This window comes from Ambystoma mexicanum, chromosome 1q (genome assembly GCF_040938575.1).
Source record: "Ambystoma mexicanum isolate Mex_15411 chromosome 1q, UKY_AmexF1_1, whole genome shotgun sequence".
NCBI lineage: Eukaryota > Metazoa > Chordata > Amphibia > Caudata > Ambystomatidae > Ambystoma > Ambystoma mexicanum.
The window spans coordinates 1,019,001,211-1,019,020,286 of NC_090922.1; the positions used below are offsets into that span (position 1 = coordinate 1,019,001,211).

At 44.8% G+C, this 19,076-nt stretch overlaps 1 protein-coding gene across 1 annotated transcript in view; it reads left to right on the top strand.

Annotated features, from left to right (window-relative positions):
• COL24A1 (collagen type XXIV alpha 1 chain) overlaps positions 1-19,076 on the top strand; it is a 910,546-nt gene that overhangs the window by 627,140 nt on the left and 264,330 nt on the right. Inside the window, exon 25 of the mRNA XM_069641689.1 lies at positions 9,673-9,726. Coding sequence (XP_069497790.1) covers positions 9,673-9,726 — 54 coding nt within the window. The remainder of the gene's footprint in view (positions 1-9,672; positions 9,727-19,076) is intronic.

Consider the following 19,076-nt stretch of genomic DNA (forward strand, 5'->3'; position numbering starts at 1 on the left):
AATACATATTCAGAGTGTACGAGATTGGACTCATCTACCCAATTAGGTGCCGAGCACCGTTTTGTTCTCCGGTGATTGTGGACCACCGGGGCTGGTATACACCAGTGGGATTATTCGACAAAGTTATAGAAGATCGATTGTGAGTGTTCGGCCTGAAATGACCGCATGTTTACCACTTCTTTCTCCTTTTTTTATGCATGGTACACAGTTGGTTCATGGTAGGTTCGACCTCATTGTGAGGTATGACCTTCGTGTTTCTGGAGGTCCCAAAGTGTCACGAGGTGTTGGTAATATTTTGGACATACCAACTAATATGGTGTTTCTTGCATGGTTCTGGATAACGGTCCGCATGTTTTCCCTAGTTATAGAGACAGATGGAGGGTATTGATAACCTTTTTTCTACGCCCCGTTCATTCATGGCACGGTGGTAGTAAAGATCAATCTAGAAATTTAAGCATTCAGTCTGATTGATGTTGTGTTTTTATGTTTATATTCAGGTGAACCCCGTTGGTGTAGTATACACGTTCTCTTTTCCATCCACAGTCCACGCGACCTAGCTGGACCATAGTGCCCTTGAAGAATTTCTGTTTACCGAGAATTATACAGAAAGAAACATGTCGGGTCTGGGAATGTACTGTTATTTGTAAACAGTTTTAAGTAATATCTGCTGCAGTCAGATTAGACCATATATATATATAAACAAGAGACTAACTCTTCTGTGTTAAACTCACGGTTCATATTTATAATGGACTAGAAATTGTATAATTGTGTTTTAGTATGTTTGTTTTTATTGATGAAATATTTGTTACAATTGAGTAATTTGATGAATTGTTTGAGTATGAATGTAGTATGGTTGAAGTGTGGTTTTTTCTGGTTTTAGATGTGAATGATGTATCTTGTCAGTCCAATTATGAATTTGATGGATTGATTAACGAATTTATTGATACGTACATTGATGCATGTTTTTATAATCATGAGATCAGTTTTTTAATGATTTGTTCCATATATGTTAATAAAAATATTGAATTGTGTTGGAGCGTCGACTGGGTTGAATTCAATTTGTTTCTTCTCAGAATCTGTTTTTTTTGAAAGACGCGTTTCTCCATACATGTTTTTTGCATCGTGAAGTTATTGTGATTGTGTAGACAGGTGTATTGCACTGGGACTCACCACATAAACACAACAGTACTCTGACCTTCCATGTTAATCTCTTCTATGTTCTATCCAGGCCAGGTCACAGTACTCAGATGTTCCTGGTATCCCCTGTTACTCTTGTGTTTTGGCAAATTGATAGTGTTCAGTAGTGGTTGATACCACTACTGTGCATTGTTTTAAGGCACAAAAGAGTAAAATCTGAAACTGTCATGCAATAAATAGGGGCGATGATGAATGGTGGGCATCTGAAATGCCCACTTTTTCACACCCTTCTTATGTCCCCATTAACAATAAGACAAAGTTCCATGTATTGCAGGAATGCACGTTCACTTCTTCCCTTCAGTGCAAGAAAATACATTACAGAAACCTCTGCAGCCATTTTCTATGTTCTCCCTATACTCTGCAGTGTAGATACAAATGTGCAGATTTCGTGGTGAAAATCCAGCCTGTAATCTGTTGGGAATACTGTATTTATACCTCTCAATCTTTAATTTGGAGGGAGTTGAAAAAGCAAGTATTTGGCAAATAATCACGTTTTTCCTGTTACCTCCAAAGTTGTGATGGGGCCCTAAATTCAGTAGGCGAAGTGGGTGGGAGCGGTGCTCCTTTACTTTTATTTATTATGTTTCACTGTTCCTATACTTTTATTTTCAAAATAAACCGTTCCGCAATGGTTTTGTTTTAAGATGAGTGTGTAGGGAGCACTTGAAAGCTGCACTTCATTGCACTCCTTTCCTTGTGAGCTGAGCACCGTTTTTGCTTTCGCCTTACTAGGGATTCGAACCTGGGACCTGATGGGTCAGCTCCAACCTCACATCATGGTGAGCTATCACAGAACTGCTGGATTAATCTTATTTTTTCAGTGGCCTGCTTGGGCAAAGCTCATTCCCAATCCCTATCATAGCCCGGCTCCCGCAGCAATCAGAATTTTGATTTTGAATTTAAGCAACTTAATGTGACAGTACTTTAGACACAGCTTTATGTGCATACAATTGGTTGGTGGGAGGGATGGCTTTAATCTTTAGGAAGCCCCTTAAGAGGTGCGAATGATGGGTGATTAGAAAGGGGAGGGTGCGTCAAGCGGCATGCTGTGTGTGACAATGAATAAAGGTAATGGCGTCCTTTAAAATGCACTTGCACATTCTTTCACTGTGGTGGGGCTGGAATGGGGTGAAGGTGGCACACAGGTATGGGGATTTTATTGCACGTGCCAGGGGGCGTTGCCATGAGGCTTGTGGGGAGCAGGATCTGGCCAGCAGGGAGCACAGTTCCACTACTTCTTTTCGGCCACTTCCACCACTGCCTAAATTGGGTCAGCAGCATGCAACAGGGAGAGCTGCGTTTTATCGTGTGTCCCGGGGCATGCTGATTTCCCAAACTACTCTTTTGGAAGTGAAGACAACATTTGCGCAAGAGTCGACAACTAAAGAGTTGGCTTCTTTTTCATCTTGGCGTCCATGTTCCTTGCACATTGGCTGCTGTTCAAACCCTGTTCTCCCTTTAGCAAACAACATTGGAACCAGTTCAAAGGCAGCAAATGCTTTGCGTCTGGCAGAGCAATTCCAATAAAACAGTTCTACACGCGTGTAATACGGATAGAATTAGGATCATAGCTGAGCATTCATCGGGGATGGGGATCCACCGGGGTGCTTTTAAACATCTGGGCCATTTCCTTTCATTAGGGTTGTTTTCATTTTTTCCAGGTGATCATTGCAAACAATTTGGAAAGTATGATCCAACAGGCCGCAGCAAACTGCACGTCGGATGGCCAAGCCCATAAACAGACATGCCTGCTGCCCCCAGGCTTTCATTCTTTCCTGTTCTTAATCGGGACACCATTTTCTCTTGCAAAAAAATGTGAACTGTGTTCAGAAAAAAAAGATGCAAAGATCCGGAAAAAGCAACTCAACAATCCATTTCACAAGAAATAAAACCATTGCGTTAGGAAGCTAAACTCGATGCCGTCCACGCTGGCCTAAAAAGCATGGCTCTGTGATAGTTAAACTTCAATAAAAACATATAGGCCCTGATTGCGATTTCAGCGGTGCGGGAAAGGACAGCGGTGGAGTGTTAGGTAATGGATTTGCAAAACTTTCCTGTGCTGCTGAATAAAGAATTTGGTGGCGAACTAGATGAGATACCACCAACATATAGCTGGCTCTCTTTACTCCACTTTATCACACTAAATTGGAGGAATTATCGTGGGCATAATTACCTCCCTTGGTGATTCCTTCAAATCCCCCACAGACTCATACAGGCTCCAAAAATAAAGATGAACAGAAAATAGGCCGAACTGAGCAACAGTATTGGTAAACACGTCCTGCAGTATTTCCCTCACAAATAATAAGACCAATAGGAGGTAACATTTATACAAATAGGGCCCGATTCAAGGAAATATCTGTGTGGAAATTAGGGACTTTGAGAGCCAAACCGTAAGTGAAATCCTGTTTGTCGATTCATGGAATCGACTGTGCTGTACATTTCTGTACTTTGCAGGGACTTTGCGCAGCTCGGCACGTCACTGCGAGAGGCTGAGTGCAAAATGTGGGAGTTACGAGGGATGCCCAACAGTTCAGCTATTCTATCATACGCCCACTATTGCGTGGAAGGATATTTATTCATGGATCCAAACATGCAACCTCTTGGCAGGGAAAGCCCTCATAGTATCCGCCACCCAAAGGCAGGCGTACAGACACTTGCGAATAGGATTCACCGTCCAGAGGTAAGATCGGGTGTCGGGTTTAGCAGTGCGTGTACGCAGCCAGGGTTCCAATCTGACTTAGGGGTGCATGTGCGCAGTGTAGCAGGGTGCAGGAACGGATTACAGAGGTTTGCATGCAGTTTTTACCGAGTTACAATAAATCATACGCATGTTGTTGTAGTGCCAGTAACAGTTTCAGTGGACCGTGCACAGGGTCCCCGAGATGCAGACCTACTTGCGGGGGACCCCATGCACTGTTTGAAGAGTGATGTATTTGCGGCCGGGGAGTATGCAAAGGTTGCTGTTCTGGCTGTTTTTGCTTTGCTTGGGGCGTATTCGGGGCGTTCTGGGCACGACTTGCATATACGGTTACTTTGCCCAAACATTTCTATGAATATGCAGAGCACGCAGAATTAATTGTCTGCACAGGCTCACACAGTGTCGTTCTCAGCACGGAGCCTTTGCGGGATAAATGCACACTTTTCCATGAATAGGGCCAATAGACTATGTTTCAAGGGGGCAAGGCTTCAATGATTTCCCATGGAAATTAGGATGAAAGGAGCCCTTTTAGGGGCATTAGATGTTCTGATTGAGCATTGATTTGGAGAAATCTCTATCACCATAATTGTTTTTCCTGCCCAATCTATCATATAGGCCAAAATTAAATTAGTCAATTCCACAAGCACTGAATTAGTGAATGTATATGTTGTACTTTTGTAAAGTGCAGGCCCTGGGGGCATAAGAGGTCTGCTCCATAGAAAGCAGAAAAAATGGGTGAGAGTCCCTGATTAATGGGGTAAAATAAGAGTTGAGTAGAGTCAAACAAGCAGCACGACAGAATAGAGCAACATTAGAAGAAAGGGAATTTCTCAACACTAGGAGAATAATATGGCTGCTATGGGGGGGGATACATAAAGGCCTGTTTGGTCCACACATGAAGCCAGCAATATATGTTGCCCGGGTTCAGGGTGGTAATAAGAGGGGACTCAACAATGCTTCTCCAATTAAAGCCGAAAACATAGGTAAGATCTGGAGAAGGCTAGTATGTAAGGGAGGGGCCTGCACATACCATGCTCATTAAGTATCTGCAGACTCTCAGAAGTAGAGAAAACATGCTCACCCTTAAGTGTAAGCAATAGAAGTTGGTGCCAGAAACACTCTGCATTGCAGTGTCACCTTCAGAACACCCTTCTTTTCTTTTAGCAAGCTCCCAGCTACACTCTGCATAGAGCCAACCACATGCTATTCTACCCCATTCACAAAAAGATGATCCCAAACCACAAGCTGGACCAGCAATACAATCTGCACCATAAACCCCCATTACGCTCCCACAAACTGTACCCCTGAACTCACTCTGAACCTTGCCAGTATCATTCAGACTCTTCATGGCTATGTTGTGCCCCTTCCCAGTCACATTATGCACACCTCAGCCATTCGCTGCACGCGCTCTGTTTCTGCCCAACCACAGATTGTGGCCTCATGAAAAAACCTGCATCCAAAATGTTTACACCACACAGCCAGGCTCAGCGCACCATAGCAATGTTTTCTGCACTGACTTCCCTTTTGCACTTAGAGTGGAGATGTGTCTCATCTCCCAAGCCACATTTACCCTGATGCCTTATTCCAAAGCAGGAATCTGCATACCCCGCCAACTCGCTATGCTCCTCCACTGGGACCTCAGAAACTTGAAATCACTCTTGCATGGTACTGGGTGTCACCACTCATTCTGCCAGACATGTTTCGGCCAAATGAGGCCGAAACATGTCTGGGGATGCTTGTGGTGCAGAAGGGATGTGACCAAACAGTTCTGGCTGGGAACAAGCCTGATTTGCATATGGTCTTTCCCCTTTCTGTAATGGCTTGGCAAGCAAAGAACAATGGTCGGAGGGTTGCCCATTGTGATGTCAGAGGTTAAGATTCATTCCAAACCTTACAGCCATCACCTCTTTTGTTTTGTACCACTCATACTGTCTGCGCTGCAAAGGAGCTGTCTAACTTTCGCTCCAAGTGACGGTGCTCAGGCTAAAAGTTCCTGTGTCTGCCCCGAGCCTAAACGCTCCTTTTATGATGCTAGAGATAGCCGGACTTTGGAACAAGATCTAAGTTTTGGATTCCAACTCCCATGCAAGTTTCAAATGTGTCCTATGTTTTTAATTGGGCTTTTCTAAAATGGTTACAAAAATGAGCAAAATAAGCCTCACAATTTAAGGGCCGAAGCAAGACTTCAGGGAGTACGTACATCACAGACCAGTGACAGCTGGTTTGTATGGGTGGTGTGGGGAGGGGGTGCTTCCCTCTCACTTGAGGGGCAGGTAGGCAGCACAGTCCATTATTGCAGGGGGACTGTGCTGCCTGCCTATCTGCAGGAGCGCATTCCCTGCCGCGTTGTTTCATTCTTTTTTCAATGCAATAATAAGAGGCCAGTGGGTCGTAGGATGTCTAGCACCCCCCTGGACACCACTTGGTTGGTTTCGGCTCCCTCGCTACGCTCAGATGCTCAGGCGTATTCAAGGCAAACATTTACCCACTCTAATTACAAGAGTGACCAGCCACCACTCTCACGGATACCCGTGACCTTTGCATGTGAGGTCTGGGGAATCATCATGACACTCAGAGGCGTAGACAGGGTAGGGCTTTAGCGGGCAAGGCCCACCCAAAATCTCTAAGTGCCCACTCAGCAGCGCTGTGTGGGCATTTACAGATGTTAATGTGACTGCGCGGGCCCAACTAGATCAGCTTCAGGACCCACTTGCTAGACAATCCTGGCTACACCCCTGATGACACTTGCGAGACATTGAAAACATGACATGTTTACTATCCCTGGGTACAACATGCACAGTAGCGAGAAACCTATCTGTTTCCAGCATCCTCAATGGAATGATCCTGTGTGAGGGAGACAGAACAGGGGTGTCATTTTTCACAAATGTGATGTCTTGCGGTGTCCTAGGTTGAGAGCACAGCAATATTTACTTCCTAGGGAGAGCCGTACGTTACTGTGACCCTTTTCACAATTTAAATATAAACAAGCCCTAACATGATAGTCCTATTCTGGCACTCTCTGGCACTCTCCCATTATGGCACATGCCGACAGAACTCTCTTGCGGTTTAGTAGGGAGACAGTTATCCTTTATGTGACAAATGCCGGTGGAATTTTCTTTTTAGAGTATGACAGCGACTCAAAAAGCACTCTTAATAGTACTTAGACCTGATCAGATGTCCAAAACAATAAGGATAGTGATGGCTGTGGCTTCGAATATTAGAGTGTTCTTGACACTTCTGGTCCTTGTTTCTAATAGTTAGGAGATTTTCCTTATGCAGTTAAGCCGACGTCGTGCTATTTCACGCTGCGTCCTGACTCCGTAAGCCTTAATGCGCGCGCGCGTGCGTGTGCGCGTGCGTGTGTGTGTGTGTGTGCGTGCGTGCGTGCATGTGTGTGTGTGTGTCTGTGTGTGCGTGCGTGCGTGCGTGCGTGCGCGTGTGTGTGTCTCTCGAGCCATTTCATAGGCATGATGCCGTGCTCAGGAGGCATCTTGATATTGTTGCCAGGATCATTCCTACCTACCCTATTAGCTAGACACTGTTCCAGTATGTAATATTTCCCCCTGTAGGGTGCCACAGTAATTTCTTGCATTCATAATTAACAAGTCCTGTGCAGCCGGAAGAGGAAAGCTCATCATCCTGGCAGTAGGTTTAACATTGAACGAAAAGCAGGGGGTCAAAATCAATGACAAGGGGCAAATGTAATCCAGAATCAAAAAGTTCAGTTTATCGGTGTACTTTTTAGTTGGAAAATGTAGTGAAAAAACAAAGCATGCAATGATGGCACAGTGGCATGCAGGAATTCTATCAATGAGCAGGAATTAGTGGAATGCAAATACAAATAAACAGTGCATGAAGTGGACCAGTTTAGTACTACGATTAAGCAACTTGAACATGCAATAAATAGTGCTGATGAAAACTAGGAAAGGGGCTTATGAATATGAACATGCTGCATATTAACAGGCACTGCATCGAACTGCACTGGCTCCGTCTGTAAGCACGTGTCAGATTCAAATCCTGCTGCATCATCTACAAGTCTGTTGCCCTGGAGTCCCCAAGCTACCTCACTGAGAAACTTGGCATCTCTGCAGGCCCACGATCCACCAGAAGACAGAACATGTGCCGACTTGAACGCTGCAAGAAGAAAAGAACCAGAAGACAAGCCATCTTTGTCTGCGCCCCAAGACTTTGGAACCTCCTACACATTAACACCAGGCACCTTGATTTGAGATTTCAGGACGTAGCTCAAAACACTCCCCTTCAAGGAATGACTCCTCCCTAACACCTAGGTCCACACATCCTCCACTCCCCACCAAACCTTAGACTGGGTGACCTGCTCCACCCTGGTTTCTTCCAGTTTCCTTGTAGATTCCTTGCTGCCAAATTGCCTGCCCTATTCACCTCCCGCCCTGTGTGTAGCTCCCCAGTCCCTTGTATCCCAGAATCCCTCTGCGTATCCCCACATTTAAGGCACTGTGTTGCGTTCCCTGACCTGGGTCTGCACTCACCAAATACCCTATTAATGATAATAAATGGTAGGTTTTTAGACAGATCTGTGTCATGGAAATAAGGATTAGCTGTCTTCAGGACCATACCATATGTGCTCTAAAATTGAACACATCTCACACACATTACAAACTCATGTTGCATTCATGCCGTTGAACTGTTCCCGGACAATAATCTGTGAGCGCTCGTTGTTTGAAGCTACTTTGTAAGATTCCAAGGGACACATCAGTTCCTTAAATAAAGTGTGATGTCATCTGACAGCATGTTCTTCCCTCAATATAGGATGAAAAATTGAACTGAGAAAAGGGTTCCAGCAATGTGAAAATCCAGTGGAATCCCATCTACTTACATCACAATATAAGATCGATCAAATTATTAGCTTGTTAAATTCTGCCACAGGACAAAGGAAAGAATGGACAACAACATTCCAGAATGTCCTAACTTTAAATTAAGACAATTTAAAAACAGAAAGGTGCTACTAGGTTTGTGTTTTGTAAAATGAAGAGGTAAGAAGAAACTCTATACTAGAACTAAAGCAGCATCCTTGGCTTATCAGAGGAATTCCCCATTTCAGTCACGTGCAGGGTGGCGCAAGAGGCTGGCCCACAACCTGTGCCATTAATACTGCCCCCGTAGTCATTACTACCTCACTGGTGACCTCAGACGATAATGTCCTTGTTTTGTAATCTGTTACCATATGTGTGTGAGCTGGGCATGTGCCTAAAGGACACGTGTTCACCACTTTGGTAACATCATACCTCTTACACATACGATTGCTCCTTCCATTCTGACTTTCCACCCCCCTCACAAACTCTAGTGGAATGTATTCAGACTCGGATGGACGACCGCCCTTTCGTGATGCTTACTGGGGCATTACCTGGGAGTTCTGGCAACTAAGGGCATACGCAAGGACACATGGGGAGATGGACTGCCTGAAATGACCAAATTCTGCTTTTTGAACACATGTCAATACCTTCCACATGGTGGCACTTTGCCCATTCTTCTGCGCTTATGGGAGTGTAGAGCTAAGATTCCCTGGAGCTGCTACTGAGATGGAGAGCATGTCCCATTTCACAGATGTCGGTCAAACATACGCTGCATCGTGCCAGTCACTTGCCTTACTGCGTTATTCATTATTATCAAATCATCAAAAGTTAAGTGTGACTATTGTGGTTTCAAGTATTGAAAATGTCGCGTTAAAAACAGCAAGCCAACTATGGTATTGTTCTTGGTGCCAGCCTAACCCAACTAACACTCCTTCTGTCCTGTAGGGACCGGTTGGTTTACCTGGAGAACTTGGACCACCTGGAGGCCCTGGTGAGAAGGCAAGTGAGCATGATTTTAATGTGTTTTCATTGTGTACTTGATATCTCTGTTCCACGATGTATTGGGTTGCCGACTTTTATGTTGTAAGTCGCAAAGCCTGGAGCCTCTTTTTAGTACAAGCTCGCCATACACCCTGGTAACGCAGAATGTTCTGTTACGTGCCAAAGACTAACAGAGCACGGGAACAGAGGGGAATGGCCACCATGCTTTGAGGGAGCGCTTCAATCCAGAAATGTAACTGCAGGTCGTGGTTAATGCAGACACTGGCACTGAATCATTCAGATAGTGTCTGTGTGCCAGGCCAGCTGTGTGGCGAATACCCAGCGTGGCCCCCAGGCCAGCCCCCACTCTCAGGGCCACATCATGTGATGTGCCTTGTGAAGAATTCTTCCCAAAGATGCCTTCCTTTCTAGCCACTCTGGGCTACTGACATTTTTCCCTCTTAAACTTGAAAGGGCATTCGCTTTTCATAAAAACAAGGTGGTCTCACATCATGTTTATCAGTTGAATTCTTTAGACAATACACCTAAGTGTACCTAACAGTAAAGCACAGTATATTAATCTGGGGATATGGGTTACTGAGTTAACTCTGGCCTTCATAATGCAGTGGAATTCCGGTGGTCAGTCAAAAGGCAGAAAAAAAATATCGAATGACAAAAATATCGAAATAAAAATCTCAAATTTTTTTTATTTATTTATTTATATGTATTTTTGGGGTCAGGTAAGTAAAAAAAGGGGTAAAATAAAAAAAAATGAAAAAAGGGGGGTTGGGGGAACCCCCCCATTTCGAAAAAAAAAACGTATTGAAAAAAAGTTAGATTATTTTTTTTTTCGATATTTTTTGGTTCGACCTTTTTTTCGATATTTTTTTTCCGGTCTTTTCACTATAAACCGGAATTCCCCCCAACATCAAAGCGGACCCCTCCTACATGTCATTCTGCAAAAACATCAAAACAGTTCTGTTCAACAAGTATGAATGACTACAAGAGCTCTCCCTGTACTGTCCTGTCTGCTCGATAACCACCGTATGAATACTTGTACAATGTGTCTTTAATGTACTGATTACTTTGTAGCCTCTAGCGCTGTGATACCTCCGGGTCTTGGGTGCTATCAATAAATACAATAAATAAATAAATAAATACTCCTCAAACGTCAGACATGCATCCTATTTCCCACAAACGAATCCGAAACATTAGCATAGAATTCATGCCGAAGCACGCAAACAGTTCCAGACTGAGGTTGTTGCTCTTCCTCTCGGGGAACATTATGGAGTCTGTTTCATGGGGAAAAGTGGGTTCTGCGTAGACGCAATGAGCTACACTATGCATCAACAAGGAGAATGTCTTGCATCCACATGTTAGTCATGTTCACTTAAGAGCTGGCAAACAATTGATAAAATTGGCTAGACATAAACACACCTTCCTCACCACCTGGAGGAACAGTAACTGGCACACTATTAGGCCGGAATTAGAGGGCAGGCGGAAGAGTGAGTGAGTGAGTGAGTGAGTGAGTGAGTGAGTGAGTGAGTGAGTGAGTGAGTGAGTGAGTGAGTGAGTGAGTGAGTGAGTGAGTAGTGGAGACTAGCAAGGAAGGCACATAGAATGTGAATGGGAGATTGTTAAAGGAAGACATCTAGGTTTAGTTGGAATGTTGTTGGGACAGCAGGGAGATATACATGAAGCCATCAATTAAGCAATTGACATATATTTATATAAGACCGGAATGCTGATTTTATGTTTAGTATTCCCTAGTATTCTAATACAGCATTGTTTTGACAGGTTATCCTGGCAGTGTTCATTGTACGTCTTTTACATGAGCATTGTATTACCAGGGAGAGGAGCGTAATTAGTGCTTTTGTGTGATGAGTTTTACAGCAGTGAAGATACATCATTGCTCCTGGGTAGAGATTTTTGGTGGATAGTTAGAGGTATTAAATTAACATTGTGTTCAGTCCCATTTACAAAGAGACAAATATGCCTCTACACATTCCACAACGCTGGCATACTGGCATGCCAAATTGAAAAGGTGTGCCAGGGGATTATAGCCGGCATGTAGGGGTGGCGCACAGGGAAGCAGTTTGGTACCATAGTATGGATCGTGCAGTCAATTGAGGGCAGGCAGCTCATGTCAATGTTGGTGCTATCTGTAACTTGCCATCCTCGCATATCTCTGGATTTAGTTAATGGAAAACTTTTAGGCGAACAAGGATATGATTTGTGCAATCGGTACCCCAGTGTTCCCCTCTATAATACTTGCATTGAGTCTAGTATCTTGAGAAAAGTAACAGGGAAAGTGGGCACCCTTCCTAACATGTCTGCCATTATAATCCCACCATCATAATACCCAAATGGACATGGTTGAATGCTATGTCTAAGGCAATTGCTACCAAACTTTCCTGCCCTGTCTGATCTGTATCAGGAGAGCACTGTTCGTTTAGGAAACATTGCATGGTATGGGAGCAATATAGGTAACTTGCTAAACACTGCACAGATATGGCAGCATAGTTCTTTAGCTCCTGGTTTCTCCCTGACTTAAGTATGAGGGTAATCATTTCCACTAGCGTTGTACCTCTAACTTCTCCTTGTGGATAATCTCATTATGCAGGTCAAGGAGTCTGGCAATGGATTATTAGAAGGCCATGGAATAGTCAGAAAGGTAGTCGGCACTAGACATCTTGCCCCTCATTTAATCTTAACTGGTTGCTTGATATTTTTCCAAAATACTTTTATTAGTGCATCTGACAGACATCACCAAAGTAGACTCTCTGTTTTTCCATTAATAACAGAAGTTTGTAAAGTATTTCAGGACTATGCCTCTTATGAGCTTATTTTTAACATCCATGGTTCTCATTTTCCAGCTGCTTCATGGAGAGAACAAGAACAAAACTGCAGCACAGACCTCAAATCATAAAGGAAACCTCTAACAATAACCCTCGTTATTACAAACCATCCAACCTTCCCTTTATAGAAGTCCTCAATGACACCATGCCCCTAACTGATGTCACCCCACAGCCTTCTCTTATGTTGCTCTTCTGTCAGATCCAGCATCGCAAAGTATTTTTTCAATTTAGGGCATTTTCTCTATCCTTATCTTACTTATCTTCCCAGCAAGAGGGAACTATATGAAGCCCTAAACATTTTTTTAAAATATTTTATTAGTCTTATGCACCTATACACGTGTCTTAAGACGCAAGAAGGCAATGGGGAGGTAGGGGAGAACGCTCCTACTGGGCCTTGCACATTTGACTGTGCAAGTGCAGGTTTTTTATAACACGCTTAATCCTGAGATCAGTTTCAAGCACAGATCAGGGATTCGAACCTGTGTTGCTCATAATGGTCTTGCTTCCAAGACCCACACGTTGCCCCAGAGCTATCCTCTCTTCACAACAAAGGCCTCGAAAGCCTCTGTGTTGACGATTGCATTTCTTTACCTGTTCCAATAATTCTTCCTTCTGCATTCTAGGGCCCCTCTCTGTGAGAAACATTAAACACGAGAAGTATGCACGATCATGCCTGGATGAACACCATTAAACCAAGAAATTTCCCACAGAAAAAATAGAACATTTGCAATGAATAACTCTTTTTTGCAATCTCAGTCACTTCCTGGCGGAGTTAACATATGATCGTTTTCAAGTCATCTGAATCTTCATAGATTCTAAACCTGCCATTATCCATCATTTTATACAGGCTAGGATGCAGTCGGCTCTGCCTCGCGGTTGTTCCCCAGTTTTGCAAGGTCTTTGGCAATCTGCCGGTGGGGGTTGGGGCACCGCGACTGATCCGGTGTCCATGGTGGTGGCTGATAGTCAATTAGGAGGGTATGTTCAGTAAGGGAGGACTTTAGGATCGTAGTGGCATCCGCGCCTTCTGTGCCCCCCACCTCATCATGAAGTCCGAAGTGCGCCATGCCATCCCTATTCTCTATCTGTGTGACAGTGCAACTCTTGCCTCCTTTAGCATAAATACCCTGGTGCCTCACCATGGTGCAAGGCTGAGAACGGTTCCCATACTGTGGGCGGCTTCCTAGAGCAGCACCAGTTCTTGCAAAAAAAAAAAGACCAGATCCCACCAGTCTTTCACCTCATCCCCCTAATGGTTGTTCAGTGAGAAACTGATCCCTCCTCATGATCTTCTCTAGGCAGCTTGTTCACACCAAACTTGGTGCTTGTGAATTAGAATGTGGTCCAGCAGCTGTAAAACAGTATTTAGACAACTATGAATAGTCTCTGTTATGAGGTAGAAATGGCGGTGGAAAGTGTGTTTACCTTCTGTGTTCTTGTGTGGCATCTTCTCAGTCTAAACAACAGGCCTGACACCAGCTGGCCCCTCTGCATCCGTTCTGCAGATCACTGGTATGGCCTTGGGCCTGGCAGCCCAATCCTGGGTGACTCACTAGAACAGCAAGACAGTGCACTTCCCACTTCACAGCTGGATGTACCTCAAAGGGCCCAGAAGGTACGGATACGCTTGTAAATCGTTCTGCTCAAAAGGCTAGCTGCTGTGGGCCTCTTCCCTGCAGGAGCAGGCTGCGGCTCAGCTCCATCAGCGACTTTCATGTCCACGCTCCACAGCTCCCCAGCTCCACAGCTTGCCATCACATACCCACAACACAGAAAATGACCAGCTATCTGTCTCATTCTACGCCTGTTCATCTGTTTCCCTGGCAGACAGTTCAGCAGTTCATTTTTCAAAAAGATGTGGAAATATGGCAAAAAGATCTATATAACTGGCAGTGGAAGATGGCACCTCACAGTAGGGCATGCATCTTGTATTGAGCTATATAGTGCATCCAGATTACACTATAAATAAATAAATAAGTATTCTGATGTATCTTTTATAGATAAACTACAATCCGGCTGAGGCTTACAAAGACATTTTAGTAAATGTTCCACTTCCTAAAGTGAACAGACGTATCCATATATATATATCTTTGCAGAATATTTCTTCTCAGACATAAGAAACATTGATAGCTGTTTTTTTACAGAACATTGGTCGAATTTTCTGCTTTTCTAAAACAAGTGCCCCATGCAGAACATTTCTTGCCTCACACTCTTCAATGTTGGTGACCTGAAGGAAGACCACATTTTATTTTCAAAAATACATGCCCGTTCCACTTTACAGCCTCCTAGCAATGTTCTCCATGATTAGATGTTTCTTAAGAATGCCTGTGTGCACTGGCATAACGGGGGGCACCATACTGCCCATGCTCAGCGGGGGCCCAGTGGCGGTGGGCAGAGCCCCATCAGACAGCAGGGCTTGCAGGGGGGCTCCCCATTTTTGGTTACGCCACGGCCTGTGTGTATTTTGACAAGCCAAGGAATGGCGGGGTGCCTGTGGCATGACCAACCCTTGGAATCAGCTACGCTGTGGTCTGAGGGAGAAGGTCAGCCCTACATTGCCCGTGGTCCAGTCAGCCACATAACATGCAAGAGAGGGCGTGGCCATGTGGGCAGCAGCTCCTGCTGTTCATAAGCTAAACGAGTAGTCCTAGTGCCCACGATCTGACACACTTTAAAGGATCAGGTACCATCTGACAGGGAACCCCAGTCTGCGGGTGGGAAATAGATCCAGAGAGCTCCCTTATCCCCAGACCGCTCTCTGTCCGCAAGCCGTCACCGGTCATTAGATAACGTACAATCTCATCTGTTTTTGTACCTTCTGCTGTTGGTGACGGAACCTGGGCACAGTATTGAACACACCTTTCTGGGCAGTTGTTTCTCTGACTGCGGGATATTAGCTATTCATTCTGCACTTTACAAGTGCGCGTAGGAGCCACACATCCCTGGTGTGAGCTCTTTCACACATGGATCTCACAGGTGCACAGAAAAACAGTGGCAATCTCTGAAGAAAAATCCTGCTGCCCCAAACAAACCCAAACAAAGCCCGGAACAACGGCGAAAATGTCCTGCTTTTTCCCACACAGGAATATTTGACTCGCCATCTGTGGAAAGAGTCTGCATAAAGTAGGGAAGACCAGTGATAAAAGGGACGAGTATTTCGCCCCGCATTACTAGGCTTTGAAATGTTCATATGATATGATATTTAATATTTTTTGGTAGGTTATTTATTACGCACTTAATACCCAGAGGTTTATAAGTGGACCCGGGTATCGAACCTGTGTTGCTCTGCGTTGTCTTGTTTCCAAGGCGAGCACCTTGCCCCTGAGCAATCCTCCCGAGAGAACACCGTATATGCATTTTGACTCTTAAATTCTGTCAGGACCCATCTCTCATTTTACTCAGTAAATATACTGAATAGCACTTAATTGGGTAATATTAAAGGTGTTATATAAAGTGGTAGACATCTACTGGTACTCTTTTGGAGCAGTAATTGTTCCTCCTTTGCCTGTGACAATCCCTCTTAGTAAGGATGAATGTAAGAGTGATTGTCTACGCGCTTTTTCTATATGGACTCCGCTCCCTCCCTGTCCCCCACACTCCCGTTAACAATCTAATCTTTTCAAGACAACACCCCTACTTGTAGAAACGGTTTCGTTTTTTTCCAATTAGGCAGCTTGTTGGACATCCCAACACAGTTTGCTTTTTGTGTAGCACTTCCACTTTTTTGTCACATTACACAAAACAAGCTGCATGCTCTTTTCAAACAATACTATACCCAGATGCCCTAATCACACAGTTTATAGCTCCCATCATGTGTTTTCAACTAATGGAAAGGGGCATTTGGTTGAATCGTGTCTCTGAGCTATCTAGTTTAATGTCTACAATGCTGCATAATAGTTCAAAGATTCCTATTGGTCCACATTCGGATTCTAAAGGAAACGCCCAGGGAAATACACATATGTTTTCAGTTGCGCAGACCCGTACGCGGCCTACGTGTATACGGTGCAGGCCCGCCTTGTCATCCTAGCCACGCCACTGCTTGGAGTGCCTTTAGGATGGAGACAGACACTAGAGAAAAGTAGTTTTGCTCTATGTGTGTCTACATAGGTGGCCTAATGTTGGTGGCTATAAGCTCTGCCCCCACCCAAGCAAAAGATGGTCATCCCAGCATTGTGAACCACGCAGAGCAGAGAGTCAGAAGGTTAATCTCACTGTCAAGGTATGTTACAAGCACGGTAGCGAGGCTAGCTTAGACTTTCAAGTGCAACATCATTGCTCCAAAGTGCACACAAGACTATCTGGGCATTGCCAAGATAGTGTATGCCCCACTCTATTTGAAGGCTGGAGGGGAAGATTGTGCACTCAGCGGGTTCTGGGGTTTGCTGACGGAAAGAAATGTGGGTAGACAGGCCTCAGACATGGCACGTTTTGGATTTGCACGCTGCTAAAAAAAGTTAATTAGTTCATATTTTCAAGTACAGAGACATAAAAGTCATTGCATCTCTTGGCAGACTCAATTTTTAGATTGTTTTGTCTATGAATATGTTGGCAAGGTCAACCTCTGAAAACGGGAAACTTTCCCTTTGTGAAATGTCAGATTTAATTAAGCGAATAAAATTGTTTGTGAAAACGATCCAGTACCATTCGCGGCGCTGCCCTGAAGGCATGGATTACATCACCTGGTGAGCCTGCACGTGGAAGTGCACGGAGATCCGTGAGTGTGGAATGCATGCAGACAGACAGGTGCTCTAACGAGGGATGGGGAGGGCTACATGTTCTTGTTTGAATAGGCATTGGGCCTCATTACACGGAAGGAGGCAGGGGTTAACGGTCACCGGTAAGGGTACCAGTGACCGTTAACCCTTACCGCCTTACTACGAGGTCCCTTTGCTGGACCCGACCTTATCGGCTGGTGTAGACCAGCCGTTAAATTTGGGACCCGCAAAGGGACCTTGGTGCTAATTACGGTACCGCAATTTGCGGTACCGTAATTAGCTCCTTCCCCATTCCCATTATGCCCTATGGGGCAAAAATGGGAATGTGCAAGGGCCATGGAGAAAGGGGGAATTAGCGCCCCACCAGCCTTGGAATGGAGTGGTAATTCCCCTTTCCTCCATGGTGGTACCGGTATGGTACCGGCGGCAACCATGGTGCTAATAGCACCATGGTTTACCGCCTACCGTGTAATGAGGCCCATTGTGTTGTTGTAATGAACACAATACAATACAAACATATGCTCTGAACACGTGGCAATGGTGCCAGTTGCCCTTGAGGGGCTCATATTGGTATTACAGAAGGTGCCCATAAAAGCCCATTTTGTTATAATGCATTCAAGCCGTTTTCCAGTGGCATATCACAGCAAGGGGCATGCTAATTACATCAACAAGAGTCAAACTACTCAATAAACAGCAAGTAAAGTGTATACCCCCACACCCGAGCTTTGCCGGGCGATACATTGCTTGCTCTTTGATGGGGTGCAGAGCATCGTGCTACGCCTCACGCATCCAGTGTGCGCTTCGTCAGGGGAGGCCTGGTCCTTTAGTTTGGCCTCAGGTGGTAAACTGCCCTTTTCAGAGCATTGAGGTAGATCTGGAGCATGCACCTGATTATTACACTCTCCACATCTCTCCGTGGCACATGTACCCTAATTCCACCTAACCAAGGAAGAAATAATCCTCTTGGTGTCACATGGTGGTACCCAGTAAGATTTCCCATCCATTGGCCTTTTTCGACCCAATGAACACCTGCTCCTCATGCCCTATTCGTATAAAGTATGGGCTCCATTTAGGACCACAAAGGTCTGGAAAATTGCTCCACCATCAATGATCATATTTCTTCATGAATTCAAGCATTTGCATTTTCTCGAACTGGCTTAAAAGAACAACCTTGATCCTGGTTGGAATGGGACGCCAAATAGCCGGAGCGCCAAAAAAGTGGTTCCCTTCTGCAAATCACAGTTGAGGACATTTTGCAACAAACGTATGGGCAAAGACCTGTGCGGACAAGATGTGTTACAACTTGCTGCGTTTAATGCATTCGAACGAGACTTAGGTCAGTAGCACTGGTAGTGCACTAGATCATCAAACACCCCGACATTTCCCCCACCTGACTGAACCATTCTAGCCTGTTGGGGTGACCTTTCTAGCACAGCCCTACAGACCAGCCTGAGGCTATCTCTTCTGCTGTGCAAGGCTTGCCTGTCGGCTCTAGTCGAATGTGAAGCATGGCATCAGTTTCTCAACACTGCCTTTTAAAGACTTTGGTGAAACCCTGGACAGAGGCATACACTGCGGAGAAAAAACCGTGCACAAAAAAGAATGTTTCCATTTTTAGAATATCCAGTGTGTATCATATTCGGCCTTTTTCATGCACGTGCATTGGTTTAGAGCAAACCGTGTGGACCTTGTAGTGGTGCGCAAGTGTAGGTCACAGGACAGAAGAAATCTGATCCTCAAGACAGATGTTTGCAGCCATTTCAGTCCAATTCTGAAAGAGAAAATCTGTGTTCGG